General features: G+C 42.9%; 3 protein-coding genes across 12 annotated transcripts in view; 1 reads left to right on the top strand and 2 right to left on the bottom strand.

Annotated features, from left to right (window-relative positions):
• The first annotated feature begins 576 nt into the window (after positions 1-576).
• LOC148646048 (creatine kinase M-type) lies at positions 577-6,025 on the top strand. Of its 2 annotated transcripts, XM_088609925.1 has the most exons (9): positions 638-787; positions 1,040-1,086; positions 1,328-1,526; positions 2,065-2,222; positions 2,820-2,952; positions 3,193-3,331; positions 3,562-3,685; positions 4,108-4,297; positions 5,486-6,025. In XM_088609925.1, exons 1-9 carry the CDS (start codon positions 772-774, stop codon positions 5,653-5,655), a joined length of 1,176 nt encoding a protein of 391 aa, XP_088466051.1. In that variant the 5' UTR covers positions 638-771; the 3' UTR covers positions 5,656-6,025. The 2 variants fall into 2 exon arrangements, with proteins under 2 accessions (XP_088466050.1, XP_088466051.1); XM_088609924.1 differs by lacking the exon at positions 1,040-1,086 and having other exon boundaries at positions 577-787.
• Positions 6,026-6,027: 2 nt separating this feature from the next.
• Positions 6,028-8,644, bottom strand: mrpl57 (mitochondrial ribosomal protein L57). Of its 2 annotated transcripts, none has more exons than XM_088609926.1 (2): positions 8,528-8,644; positions 6,028-6,883 (listed from the first exon to the last, which is right to left on the bottom strand). In XM_088609926.1, exon 2 carries the CDS (start codon positions 6,871-6,873, stop codon positions 6,559-6,561), a length of 315 nt encoding a protein of 104 aa, XP_088466052.1. In that variant the 5' UTR covers positions 6,874-6,883; positions 8,528-8,644; the 3' UTR covers positions 6,028-6,558. The 2 variants fall into 2 exon arrangements, with proteins under 2 accessions (XP_088466052.1, XP_088466053.1); XM_088609927.1 differs by having other exon boundaries at positions 6,028-6,911; positions 8,528-8,585.
• A 1,164-nt stretch (positions 8,645-9,808) lies between these two features.
• Positions 9,809-14,748, bottom strand: part of mark1 (MAP/microtubule affinity-regulating kinase 1) — a 98,744-nt gene continuing 93,804 nt past the window's right edge. For all 8 annotated transcript variants that reach the window (XM_088610685.1, XM_088610687.1, XM_088610691.1 and 5 more), the window contains one exon: positions 9,809-11,946. In XM_088610685.1, coding sequence (XP_088466811.1) covers positions 11,592-11,946 — 355 coding nt within the window. In that variant the 3' untranslated portion in view covers positions 9,809-11,591. The remainder of the gene's footprint in view (positions 11,947-14,748) is intronic.

The following is a 14,748-nucleotide window of genomic DNA, read 5'->3' as shown; positions in this document are numbered from 1 at the left end:
ACACTATATGTTTAGCCCCTCATTTGTCAGACTTTCTTAAATTCTGTCTCTTTTAACAAATGTAGTTCTGGTATTGAATAGAATAGAATTTAACCTGCACAGTTCTGCAATTTCAAGACTGCTGACTGTAGAAACTGGCGTCACTCACTGGAAATACACTTGGATGGGTTAGAAAAGCATAACCTGGATTAGGATGCCTGAAATCCTCATTTCAAATAATCTCAGAATGTGAAACTGAAAGATTTACACAGGCTAAACAGACCACAGGGACTGTTATATTTCATGAGCCCAGGGATAATGCAGAGACTTTGTGCTCTACATGGGGTAATTACATAGTTTATGAAAGCCAACATACTACAGGGCTTTATGTACTACATAACAGTGATCTAAGTGAAGACCTCAGTTAAAACCATCAACCACAAAGCTGAGCTTCAAATCCAAGCTATTAATTGCGGGGGAGAATAAATTAGGTGTTACTCATTAATCTGTGGTCAAGCTCAAGTGAGAAGGCACAAAGCTAGCACATCTGCCAAATTTAGAACTTTGCCAAAAATAGACGTATTGTTTCTGCTGCGTAACCTGAAACCAGACGATGTACCAGTTCGTGAAGGCGCATGTGTCAGGTGGGGAATAAGTCAGGTCTCCTCAAATGGTGCGTGGGCTCAGGAATACACTATTTATATCTCCCCCGTCCAGCAAGCAGGCTCTCTGCCAGCAAGGGACCTCGACCTCTTTCACACAATTTACTTTCTTCAACACTGATTTGCAGAAATGTGGAAACTCAGACGTAAGTTGAACCCTTTTGTTTTAAAATCTTTTTACAACTACTTTCATCAAGGTTCTTTGTTTTCTGCTCTCAAAACCTTTATCTGTTTAATGCGTGTAAACCTAAAATTACTTTGAGGAAACGACCCTGTTTTATGATACACAAAAAATTAGGTTGTTAGCAGTAAAGCACTGACAACAGCTTAAACCGTACCTTATTGGGAACTGCCTCGTATCGGACATTTTAAACTTTTCTTCACAATTTGCATTGTAGCTCCAGTTGATTCCCCACTGGTCGGAAGATACAAGCCTGTTTTAGAGGTATTTAATTCTTTACTTAATAATGTAGTCATTTTATAAAGGAAACCCAGGTTGTATTCTGTATTTGAATGACGAGAGAGATGTGAAAAAACAAGATGTAGGATCAAACACAGTCACTCACTGAAAAAAATACAGTACATAAAGAAAGACGTTAAATGCAAGAAAAAAGCAGCTGGCATCACGCAGCCCTGTGTTTTGCTATAATAAGGTTTTTCAGACACTGTTTGCTCTGTCATTACAGGAGAAGAAGCCTGTAGACCCCATGTCTTTGATCCGCCTGAACAGGCTGTCCCCTGAAGAGGAGTTTCCTTCCCTGAGTTGGAACCATACATGCATGGCGAAGGTCTTGACCCTTCAAATGTACAAACGGCAGTACAATCGAGCCACCGACAGCGGATTCACCTTCGATGATATCATCCGCCCCGGACTTGAAGACCCAGGTCAGATCAGGCTGGTACTCCGATCCTTGTTAAAGGGATTGGCTGATGTTATTCCAGTTATTTTGCCTCCCGGGATGCCATCCTCGTATGCATATTCTGTGCAATTTCTGGTCAGATTTCTTGCTTAGCTTGCTGTGCACATCCCAGCTCAGGAGGAATTCTCAGGGCATGAATGATACGGGAGACCGTTTTGGTGTTGGGGAGCCCTTCACTGATTTGCAAGCATGCTTCAGTCCCGGCCAGCTTCTCCTCTAGGCACTTCTGACAAAGAGGTTTCAGAAATGTCTCCATTTCCGCAGTTTTTGTTGGAGGGTTTTATAATTACAGAAAAAATGAAAAGAAACTAGAGCGCACATCACCTTTAAAGAGATGGTGTTCATGGCTGGGTTTGGGACTAAATGACTTTGCCAGTGAAGTTTATCCAACTTTATTTCAAATCCTTATATATTTGCAATATGTGATATATTGGTGGCTTGTGCCTCAGTGTGACATGAGAGCCACAGGGAGAGCCTGCTTGTGTCTGTGTGGTGTTGTGCAGGGGATGCCACAGGCCCAGTGTCAGTGGGCTGTGTGGCAGGAGACGCCCAGTCCTATATCGTCTTCTGCGACTTCTTCGACCGCGTCATCGAACTCTACCACCAGGGCTACAAAATGACCAGCACCCAGCAGAGTGACTTCAACTACAACAACTTGAAGGTACGAAAAACAGCCACTTAAGTGTCATTCTGTCATTTTCTTGTAGGCTTAATGGTAGAATGGCAAAGATGATTTTAAGGTAACTTGAACTTATAATTGTACCTCTTGGTCTTATGTAGTCAAAGTAAAAAATGCTATCCATTTTATTTTGGTCTTTTATATTGTCCATGAAATCAAGCCATCCTGCGTGCAGAACTAATGTCCAAACAGAGCACGCCATAATAAAGCTGTGCCTCTTTAGCCCAACAGCATTTCTTAAATAGCTTGATTTTAAGAGTGAACAAACTGAAGGCATTCAAGAGCAAGTCAAGACCAGACCCACAGGTTTTGAATGGTCACAAAGGCTGACTGGCACAGCAAAGTGCAGTGTGCCCACTAAACAAGTAAATCACTGCAGCTTCTTCAGTGACTTTGCAAATAAATGGTATCCTGGTTAAACAAAAGATTTTAAGAAACCCAAGAGAAAAATACTGTACCAGGTTTGTGTCTCAGCATTCTCAGATTAAGCACCGTTGGGCTGGTGTTTAGACATCTGAAGCTGGACAGCTTGTCATCGACAGCGATGTGTTTTACCCATGTTGTCTGTGTTTCGCTCAGGGGTGGGATGAACTGGAGAGCCAGTGTGTAGTTAGTTGTGAGGTGCGTGCAGGGCGCTGTGTCGAAGGCTTCTCCTTCCCACCACACTGCAGCAGAGGAGAGCGCAGACGGCTTCTCTCGCTGGCCAAGACAGGTACAATATTTCCCCCTCCCGTCCACAGAGATACCTGGAGAATCTGGATAGCAGTGCACACGTGGCTATATCTGAAATACATTACTGTTTTTTTTTTAACTAAAATTTTAAAATCAAGAAGAACCATGGGTTAGATGAAAGATGTATAGTCCACTAGGGATTCGGGACATTGTAAACAGTTTCATATGGGTTGGAGTGCCTGTAGCTGGGAGTCTCTAAACGCAGGGTTTCTTGGTTCAGCCCTTAGCCAGCTGGATGGCGAAGCAGGAGGTACACTGTACTCTCTGCAGGAGCTGGCAGGGCACTCCTTGGACATCCCTTCAGAAGCCATGCTAAGGACCGGAGTGGCGAGGGACTGGCCTGATGCTCGGGCAAAATGGTTTGTTTAACCCTTCAGCCACCGACATCAGCCAAAAATACACAGCCACTCCCACCCCCCACCAAAAGAGTCTCAAACTGCTTCAGTAATGCATATTTTTCAGCAGCACATGAGCTATACTTACATATGTAATAAACCGTATCACCACAGCAAAATGTTTTAGTGTGAGGCCGTACAATATGCTCAGATGTATGCAAGAAGTGATGTACACTTGCATAATTTATTCACAGGACCAGTCAGGACAAAAGCCTAGTTGTCTGGGTAAACGTGGAGGATCACCTTCAGCTGGTCTGTACAGGCACAGGCTGCAACATTAAAGAGGCATTTAAATGCCTGTGTGTCAGCCTGCAGAAGGTGAGTTTAGAGCAACAGAGCAGTGATGTCTTATTAACTACATGCAGACAATGCAGAAGGCAGGGTGTGTACGTCTTTGAGTGTTGTAGTATACCTGGTGTACAATTACAATTACAATTCTTAGCATGTATGCAATAAACAGCTCAAGCAAATAAATAAGAGTTCTACAAACCTATATTGTTGTACAATCGTTCTCTAAAATTGTGGTTATGGTATCCTTTTTATTTTGGAATTATGCCACTAATTCATGCTTGAACTCCTCTACTATGTACATAAGCAAGATTATTTTTGTGAATGAAATCATATACACATCTGCAGTTGTTTACGGAATGAAAGTGGAAATGAAAGTTAGAAAATGACAACTACTGGAAACACTGCAGCAGCACATCCATCTCATCTCCCGGCTTCTGTTGCACTCTCAGCTGGAGGAGCTGTACAAGAGGATGGGGCACCCGTTCATATGGAAGGAGCACCTTGGGTACGTGCTGAGCTCTCCAGCTCAGGTGGGGACCGGCCTGAGGGCCAGCATGCAGGTGAGGCTCAAGCACCTCCACCAGCACAAGCAGCTGGGAAACATCCTGGAGAGACTGCGCCTACAAATTGCCAACACAGGTACTTCACACCTCCGACCGCTCAGCACACCTGCTGCTACATTTCAGCAGCCTCGGAACAGACCCCTGAAGTTACACAGCTGTCGGCAATTTTATGAACTGATGTGATCAATTTTAAAGCAAAACAGCAGTTCCGATTTCCCAGACCCAATTTCCCAGTTATTAAATCTCTGTAACAGAATAACTTCATTGACAGTATAGAAATTGTTTACAAATGTTAAATTAAGCACAAAACTGCGAGCTTTGTGAAAGTACCGTTAAGTCGCCATGTTATTGCAAACCCCTGGTCTGACCACGGGCGAGAGCGAGAGCCCCCACGGATTACAACATGACGCAGCCCTTCCTGCTCACTAGTCACTGTAACTACTGTACTGTGATGTAAGAGCAAATAAGTACAGTTTGAGCAGCAGACATTTCACCGCAGAAATGTTCCAACGTGATCTTGTGATCTGCATGCAGAGTTAACAAGTAGTATTTGTGTGCTAAACTGTCTTAAACTCAAGAGCAGTATTTATATTGGATTAAAAGAGATGTATCCACAGGCCTTCTTGTTTACAAAGTAATAGGGCCACTTCACCTCACTGGCGTTTTTTTGGCCGCGTTCTGAATTGTAGAATATGGCACAGCGCAAAGCTGGAAATGTTGTGTATATTGTGATGAAAACTGGAGGTTTTACAAGTTACTGTGTGCGTTTTCCTTTTATTGTAGTTTGAAATGCACTCCTCAATGCCGATTCTTGCTAACCCCAAAATATAAAAAGTGGTGCATTTCCCCTTTAAAAACTACGAAAACCATACCTCTTTTTCTCAAGCTAAAAATGATGAGATTTCAGTTGAGGACATACCTTGTAATACACAGTGACACTTGTAACCAGTGACTGCCTAAGCAGGTTATGCCAGTTCAGATTCCCTTAGAAATTTAATACATCCACAGGCCTGATGGAGAAAATTAGAACTAAAGGTCACAAATAATGTGGTGCTGAATTTGTATAGTATGCCCTTCAAGCACTTCAGTTCAATCCCAATCAAATGTTTCACCTGGAGGTTTCTTAAAAGAAACCTGATTTTCGCCAGGTTTCTGGTAAGAGGTAACAGGGGCAATGGATAACAGGGTTAGAAAAACAGATAACGGGCATCTTTCTGATTAAACGAGCAACAGATCTTACCTCCCGTCTGGTCTCGCTCGACAGGCTCTGCAGGCGGTGGTGTCTTTGAGGTCTGCACTGCACAGACCATCGGCTTCACCGAAGTGGAGCTGCTGCAGCTGCTGGTGGACGGGGTGAAACTGCTCCTGCTCATGGACAAGACGCTGGAGCAGCCAGGCGGGACCATCAAACACCTCATGCCTGCTCAGAAGTAGGGCCTTGGGAAACAAAAACGGAACATGTCACGCTGGGCGAAGCAGGAACTGTTTCTGCTTCAGTGATGCTTGTATCAAAGCAAATAGCAAATGCATTGCACTTCAATATGAGAATAAAGGACAACCATTGGGTGTCTAAAAGGAACTAAGAACCTGTCAGCATGTGCCTGATTCACAGAGAAAGAATTTGACAACTCACCCGCTGAGCAAAGACTATGCTCCACATTAAATAGCATTTGCTCTGAAAAGGAAGAAGTGTTTCAGGTTTTTAAGCAAGTGTTAATTTTTTTTTTTAACGGTAGATGTTTAACACAAAAAATGTAAATGTTTAAAAAGACAAATAAATAAGAGAACCGAAATTCACACTGTAGATAGCTGAACACAAAATGTCTTTATTTCACATACATGACTAAATGTACATTTAACAGATGTTGAAAATTCAAGTATAACTGTACAGGTGTGGATTCAAAAGATGTTATCATTCAATAAGGAAAGCATACTCCTGTTTTTTTTTAATACCTCACATTATTAAGCAGACTATAACTTAGGTACACACATTTTTGAGCAGCAAATCCTGATGACATTTACCTAAACGTATCCCTGTCAGATTAAACTCATTTGAAACGGACTCATACAGCCAGAGCATTACAGCCCTACATTATATACACATTCCCAAGCTCAGAGACATGTGAATTCAGCCAATGAGACGAAACAACCAATGTCAAATACGTTAACAAAAGGTATGGATTTTCACTGCATTTGTTACAGCAAGAACAAAACCTTCCAGCAGTTCGAATGACATCCCACAATGAAGCGCAAACAAATGCTCAGGGTTTAAGTGCCCGACACCCCTTCATCTTCTCCTCTGGTCTTTCTGAAGGGTTTTCCCAGAGTTCAAGGGCATTAGGAGACCGTCCACTTCTTGGTGACGTTCAAGTGGTTGAGATGATCTGTGACAAACCGATGCTCGGGGAAGTTCGCTGCTTTGGCCGCTTTGAAGCCGAGCCAGTTCTGCAGGCGGCGCTCGGCCACGTGCCCCCGCTCCTGCTCCCTGGTCATGCAGGGGCGGCTCAGCCAGTACTCGTTCCCCGCCTCCACCTCCAGCCTCTTCACCACGTTGCGCTGCATCTGCCAGGTGACCTGCCGGGGGCGCCGGTACTTCCCAATCCACTGCTTCCCCGGAATGCCCTTTCGGAGCAAAACTGCCGTGAGGAACATCTCAGCGGGCCTGCAGTCGGTGGCGGGGGAAAAGAGGCCTTTAAAATTCCGATTTAAAAAGTCAGGCACAATTGCCCTTTACGCAGATTGCCAAACAAACCTTTCCAAAAATCTATTTCTACCCCTCAATTTGGAAAATTCAAACCTGTAAATGGGAAGGCCATGCACAATTCCTAAAGTGGAATCGTCTCAGCATCCGCTATGATGTTAGCATTGCTCAGGGCTCTCCCAAGTGGGCCCACCTGTAAAGAGCTTCCTTCTGAGAGCTGGAGGAGCCCTGTGCTCTGGATGTGGCAGGTTCGAGCCTGGGTTCCCCCCTCAAGCAGCAGTGCATAGCTGGCTCGGTGTGGGCAGGGTTTCGAATGAGCTGGTAGCAAAACAGGGGCTTGTAGGTTTGATGTCATTGAGGATCAGGGCTCCGATCTGTGCTGATCCCCCTATTTTGTCTACAAAATAGTCAAACGACCCTTTTCAATGACTTTTAACTGATTTGATGGGTAGGCAGGTTAACAAAGCCTGTTTTCACTTCCTCAGTACAGGGGCAAAGGAACTACTACATACCTCTGTGTGGAAAACAAAAGAAAGTTAACAAAGCCTGTTTTCACTTCCTCAGTACAGGGGCAAAGGAACTACTACATACCTCTGTGTGGAAAACAAAAGAAAGTCCATCTCTGCCCACACACACACATTGTTTTACAAAGAAAGGCCACACTTCTTCTACTGGCTACCTTGCTTTGATAACTCCATAGCCGCCATGACAAATGCACCCCTCTGGCTTAAAGGTCTGGGTTCATGAATAAGGAGATGCTTCTTTTGTATTCTTCTACTTGAACTATGTATCACAAAACTGTGGTAGCCAGTTAGATTTAAGGCAGTTCAGGGGGCATCAATGTGGAGTAAAAGTACTTTCACTATTGTGCCCTAATTGCAATCGGGACTCTGGACAACAGGAAAGATGTGCCGCTCTTGTACAAATGAGATAGGCACTTCACTCTGGGCATTTAAGTAACTTTAAAGTTATTAGCACCAGAAGCGACTACAGTTGTTACAATATTTTCATTTCCGTTTCAAGGCAAGCACAGTGTAGCAAGAAAATTGTACCGACAGGCAAACTAAAGCGCGTTTTGTAAACTTTGTTCATAGTGTCCAGGTAAAAACAGCGGCATACCAAAAAATATGAATGCAGTAGGTTATAAGCATATAGTTAAAAGAAAAGCACTGCTTAAAAGCATTTTTGGACAATGTATTTGGTACCCCGCTAGATTACTGAATCAAGTACAACCAAAATACGCGTTTCTGTAAGTATTATCCAAAGATACTCAAGTCAGTAGACAGTTGACCTTGCTCGCAATATAGACTAACGCGTCCACACACCGAACCCAACACTTACAAAGGTTTTAGAAACCGAGTTTTGTTTTTCAGCTGTGTAAAGGTGAGTGACTATTACAGCTCACAGCCGTGTAGGTAGACGCCAAAGAGTTCCACAAATAAACGTAATTTCAAAATGAGGCTAACTTATACCACATTAAAAAAAAACGTCATGTATTTACACATACGTACATACATATATCAATTGCAACCATAACTGTGAAAGATAACTTATCTCTAAGTTCCCGGGGAAAAAGAAAGGGAGTAAAAAGAAAAAAAAGCATACCTTTTTTCCACAAAATTCCTACGCTCGCCTTTCTGTTCCCTAAGTGCAGCAGTGTGAACACTCTACATGCAGCCCTGCTGACCTCAGTCTTCTGCTTCCGGGTGAGCACCAGTTACCTACGGATACTAGAGAGAGCCAAACTGCCTGAAATGCGACTTTGGACAAAAACGCGAAAGGCTTCCCTTTGCAATGAGCTCTCCTTTTAGATTGTTACATTACGGTTTAATTCATACTAAAATACTAAATATTCAAAGCGAGCACACTCATTTCATTCACTCGTTTTTTTTACAGGCAAACTGTGTTCATGGGTTACATTCTTGTTTGTGTCATAAATTGCTTTTAAGGTCTATCCATAGCCTGGACTTGCTATAGAAGGTCAGGGTCTCAGCTCAACCCAGCATACATATGAGCAAAGCAGGGTAACACCCTGGAAAGGACACCAGTCCATAGCTGAGCACACAGGGGAAACGTACTTACCAGTGATCCTAGTCGGCATGTGTTTGTAAGGTAGAAAGAAGCCAGAGCACATGTAGAAAATACATACATTCAAACTCCACAGAAGATGCTCCAGGCAGGAATCAAACCCCAAAGCCAAGAGCTGATCCAGTATTGTTCTTCCACACCCTAGATCCCCTTGTTTAAATGAAAACAAATGTATCTTTCCCCAGTCACTAAGTTACAAACCAAGTGAAGTTCAATTCTATGACACTACAAAGCTACTTTAAAAGAGAGGGTTATTAAATTACATCTTTCATGATGAGCTCCTGCCTATGCCTACCAGCCTCCAGTCCACAGTGATTGAACCACACATGAAAAAATACATCCGGATACGTCTGCTCACATTGTCAACAGCTTTTAAAAGCCGTCCAACCAGGAGCTTTGCCATAACACCTCAACTTGTCGTTTAATGTCACATGGATGACTTGAGACAAGAGGCATGCTGGGCAGAGGTTTGTGAGAAGGTTCATTTGTGCTTTGACTTGTGCATGTGGTACTGGAGCTGAAGAACCTAACAACCTGTGCCCCACCAAGCATGTTTTCTCTCACCCAGTACCGGTTTGAAATAGGCACTCCTGTATCTCCAGAGCAGCAGAAATCGATGCAGGACAGGATACACTGGTCCTCCAGCTACAAGGTTTGCCTGTGAAAGTGAGACTTCTACCAAAGACACCTGGTATCTTTTATCAGTACTTTGTAAGATTGTGAACTCTGACACTATGCTAAGGGTGTGATATTGATAAGTGTGATTAATAAATAAAAAATGACGACAGTACACGTTGATTTGAGACTCCTTTCAAGTAAGTTTTAATATTGTGCACCAGTGATACCGAATCAAGATGACTTGCATCAAACTGTCCTTAAATGAACATTAGGTAAGGGGAGGGGATTGGGCTTGTGGGTACATTTTTACCTTCTTGATTTGCTTCTGAGCGTTGTTATCTGCTAAGGCAACAAAATGAATGTCCATTCTGGAACAGTACCATTACAGGAAGGAAGCTACATCACACACTACAACACAGCATAAACAGTCCTCCTTGTTTTCCCATAATGCCCCTGCAGGAAGGCAACACAGATGTCCATTCCATTTCATAATGGTTCCAGAGATTATCACAGCTTCTTTTTTAGCATTTTAAATTATAAATGTCTGTCATTTTCCTACATTTCACAAGAAAGTGTGTGAATGGGGGACCAAATGTCAGTATTACAGTAATACAACATGGAATAGCATTGCACAGTTAACCTCAACGGTTAATTCAGTACAAAATAACAAGTATAAATGTACCAGTACTAGTGGTTTTACATACTTTTTAAATCACTAATTACAAAGGGAAAGCAAAACCTAAATCAAACCAAAAAAATTCCTAATTACCTTTTTTTCATTTCTTATGGGTGAATGCCTCATAATTACAAAGCAGCACATTACAGGCTTAATGTGGTGGAATAAATACAAGAAAACCGCTAAAAATATTCAGCACAAACAAGTTAAACCGGGACAAGGAACTGTACAATCACTGAACAGGTGATTCAAGAGCTACTGGTATAGATGGAAGTATGATCTCTCACAGCCAGGAAAGGGTTACAGGAGAGAAATGATCATCCTTTGTCAATGAACATCAGTTTCCCACAGTGACGTTCACGCAGGATGAGGACTTGTGCAACTGTATGAGAGCTGTCAAAATATCCACTTGTACCTGATGATGGAGAAACTCAATAGACATCTCTATTTCAAAGTGCTACAACTGAATCTACAATCTTTTTTTTCTGGAGCTTTTTTTATTTTTTGGCTGGGAAATCAGATGATTAAAATGCCAAGGAATGAAGGGGAAAGCCGAGTTCTCGGGATGCACAGGGCTCCTGCTGTTCAATACACATACATTCTACACGGTCCTCAAATATTGTAACAGCTCTGCGGCTCCAAATAGGGGGGAAAAAAAAGAAATACATTTGTGTGTACGTGTTTTTTTAAAATGGATTTATGAGAATAAAAATAAGTTTAAAACATTTATTTAAAAAAAAAACACACGGCGGAGATAAACAATCTACCGGATGACGACAATATTAGGGAAGAACTTCAAGCTCAAAAAAATTACACAGTATTAGACATAAAACATACATTTTTCTGTACAGAAATCAAGACAACTATACAAGACCTGTAGGTGTTATAATGCTATAAGATTATCATATTATACAATGTTATGAACATAAAACTGTGAACAGAACGCTCTACATATTTACCTGTACATGTGGAAAAAGAGAAGTGTTTGCCTTGTCTATGAGAAATCTGCATTCGCAACTGGATCTTACAGATCATTAATAGCCGACTTTGAACTTTATTGCGATGAGGGCTGTTACCGTAGCCGGGATATTTCCACACAGCGAGGGGGGGAGGGGGGGCGGGGGATGGAAAGGGAACAATCGTTTTTTTCCTCATTTGTTTTTTTGATTTCTGTTCCCCCACTGGCCAGACACACTGCAGTAGCCTCAAACACCAGTACATTCGACACGGTGGACAGCTGGAGTCTACCCTGATCCCGCTGAGGAGAGCCGCCATCAAGCGGGGGCTTCACAGCTTCAGCTCGTTGGCGATCTTGGAGGCAATGTTCTTGAAGGCGATGGAGGTGCCCGATATCCTCTTGAAGCGCACGCCGTTGAGCGAGAGGCGGGGCAGCTTGCACACCTCCATCTCCCACTGGACCAGGTTGTCCTGCCGGGCGTCGCCGTGGACGCAGAAGAGCAGGAAGCGCTCGCGCTGCTCGTAGTCGCAGTTGTTGGCGTCCAGCACCTTGCGGATCTCCCTCATCATCTCGCTGGGCTCCATGGAGCTGGTGGTCTTCATGCTCCAGGTGAACCTCAGGGAGCGCGGCTTCGAGTCCTTGCCGTCCTCCTTGTCGCGGTCCTTCGGCTCCCCTGAGGTGCTTCTGTGGGAGGCAGGAAAGTGTGGTCAGCGAGGGACTGCCCGATCACCCTCCCCTCCCCTCCCCATGGAGCAGAAACGCAACAATTTCCCCACAAAGCAGAACGCTCTCTCTCTCTTTCTCTGATATTAAAGAATCTCATCTAGCAAGTGTCTTTAAATCAGCAAAACAAAAGTATATGTCATCAAAGGAACAAGTAAAGGTTTATTCCATGCTGAAAAGAGAAAAAAAAGAAATGCAAAGCTGAAATGTTGTCTCTTTTCAGCAGGGAATAAACCTTTACTCGTTCCTTTGCAGCCTACGCATGCTGACGCAGCTCCCTGCTTGAACTATATGTAATCAATATCAGAATTCAGCAAACAATACATGATGCAGCTGCTCATCGAGTGCTGAACTGAAAAGATTTGTTTAAGGGAAACCAGATGTGAACTGTTTGGTGTAGGTTACAGTTACAGTACATATGATTCTAGCGTGTTATTTTATGTTGCTCCGGTAAGCGCAGAACGTACTGCTCAGCTTAACCTAAAAAACACAAAAGCACAATGCAATCCAAAACCATTTTCAGACTTTCTGGACACTGTTATTGATACTGTAAAGTTTGTAACAGCCCCAACTCATCACTTTTTGCATCATGTCCTCGTGTGAACGTAAGGGCTTCAAAAACACGGAAAGGAATCACCGAGTCGACATAACACCTGCTGTGGTGTCAGGTGCTGCTACAGACACCAGATGCACAGAAAGCCATTCAGATCTCAGGAAACAAATCTCTCATAAATATGTACATCCATATTTATGGATGTATGCAAACAGACTTATCACAGCACATGTATGTTTGCACACATCCTCCATGCAAAACATGCACTCAGATGGCCTCACTGTGTTCACCTGCCGAGCTTTAAAGTTTAATGTATATTAAACAAATTCCTTTAACGGAACGTGTGGAGTAGGCAATGACTACAGAACTTCCTCTAGAAACTCAGCGTAACACACCACACGCACATGACAGCAGTCAGAGAACAAAGATGGTCTAAGATACAGCTTGTGGTGTATACAGTATAGATATCATCTGGCCCATATGTTCCTTTTTAAATGCATAGCAGAAGACAGGACAACAGCATGACGTCAGCTTCACTTTAAATTTGGAGACACATAAAGGAAGGCTGCCGTGCAGAATGACGTTTGTTTTCGCATTTATCCTCACTTTCCTATCCCTAAGCATCTGAAGCATCAGTGACAGAAATAGTGACTTGACCAGTGAGCAGGATTCCCTCAGTGACAGTGCACAAATGGCTCAGGAAATGGCTCTGATGCAGCAGACAGGAGTCTCATGGCTCTGGGAGAAACAGCACCACCCTGTGACTGCCCAGGTGCCTGCAGTCTCTCTGGCACACCAGCGAGGGACTTGCCTCTCCACCAAGAGGTGCTGAAAATCCTGTACCTTACTACAGGGCTTGTAATCTCGAAAAATAACCAAATAAAATATGGGAAAAATACTCATAAGTGAATGCTTTCTTTAAAGCCTGTTTAAAACCTGCATTCCAGTATTTTATCAGATTGTCTTGGGGGGAGGACTCTCTATTGGACTCAACAAAGAATTATAGGGCTAATGGCAAAATTACAAACAGGTTCGACAACATTAAAAGAGGAACTGAAACAACAGCCTTTAACCCTTATTAGGATTAAATAACTGGCTCTACAACTGCAATACTTTGAAATGTTAGATTTCAGAAATGCATCCTGAAAAACACACAAAAAGCAGAAATTCCACAGCACACAAACTTTTGCCATTTAAACAGAAACATCTATTGAACTTCCTCAATCTCCTGAACAAACCTGCACTTAATCTGCGTTGTACACCTCTGAGGTGTCTGCTGGGATTAGATAAGATCTGGAAATTCTAAACAAACAACAAAAAAATGGCTTGCAGGCAATGAGGTGCAATTACTGCACCTCAACATTGTAGTGACATCACTTTCTGGGGTGCAAAGACAGAGAATTACATGTTTTTCCCATGTTTTAATGTTTTTTTTTTTAAAGGACCAGTTGAGCACCACACGCATTTCTCAGTGAATGCGGAATGCAGTTCTCTGTGGCCCTTGAGTAAAAAGCCAAGACATAACAGAGTTGCACACAAGTGTTATTCTCCAAATTCACTTGAAGAAGCTGCAATACACCACAACATTTGCTTTTTTGGACACCATATTACGATGCCAGCCCTAATCTTCACCCCCACAGTTCCTGTGCCATACAACATGCCTGAAACTCTGCACTGGATACAAGGTCATCTGAAAATGTTTAAGCCACAGTTAAGTAGAAGCTAGGTCATGCGCTCTCCCGTGTTCCTGCCCTCTTTTCTTAGATATGCACATGGAGCAACACGTAATTCAATTTGTCAGGTTCTTTCAATACTTCAGATGTTAAACTTGTTAGTAAAAAGAAATGGACTCCACATACAAAAGACATGCTATGGCAGGAAGTACAAAAACAGAATCTGGGAAATGAAGCCGCGCTCAATTTTAATTTCGGGAAATTGACAGCTCAAGTCTGCATAGGAATTCAAGACAGATGGGGCTTCCGCGTGGAAGCTTTACCATGACAAGCATCTGTCTCCACACAAAGTGCTTTCAGTGATCAATGAGGCATGAGCAGCCTTTAAAGAAATGTGTGATGACACTGCAGTGGAATGTGTAAACAGCTAAAGATGGAGTTTGAACTTGGGCCATCCTACTGGAGTAAAAAGTAAAAAGAAATACAATATTTTATCCAATAGTGTCTTGTAGCCCTCCCCTCCTCTCACTCCTGAGC

The sequence above is a fragment of the Lepisosteus platostomus genome, chromosome 17 (assembly GCF_059453375.1).
Source record: "Lepisosteus platostomus isolate fLepPlt1 chromosome 17, fLepPlt1.hap1, whole genome shotgun sequence".
Classification (NCBI taxonomy): Eukaryota; Metazoa; Chordata; class Actinopteri; order Semionotiformes; family Lepisosteidae; genus Lepisosteus; species Lepisosteus platostomus.
This window is presented reverse-complemented; position numbering and strand designations above follow the sequence as displayed.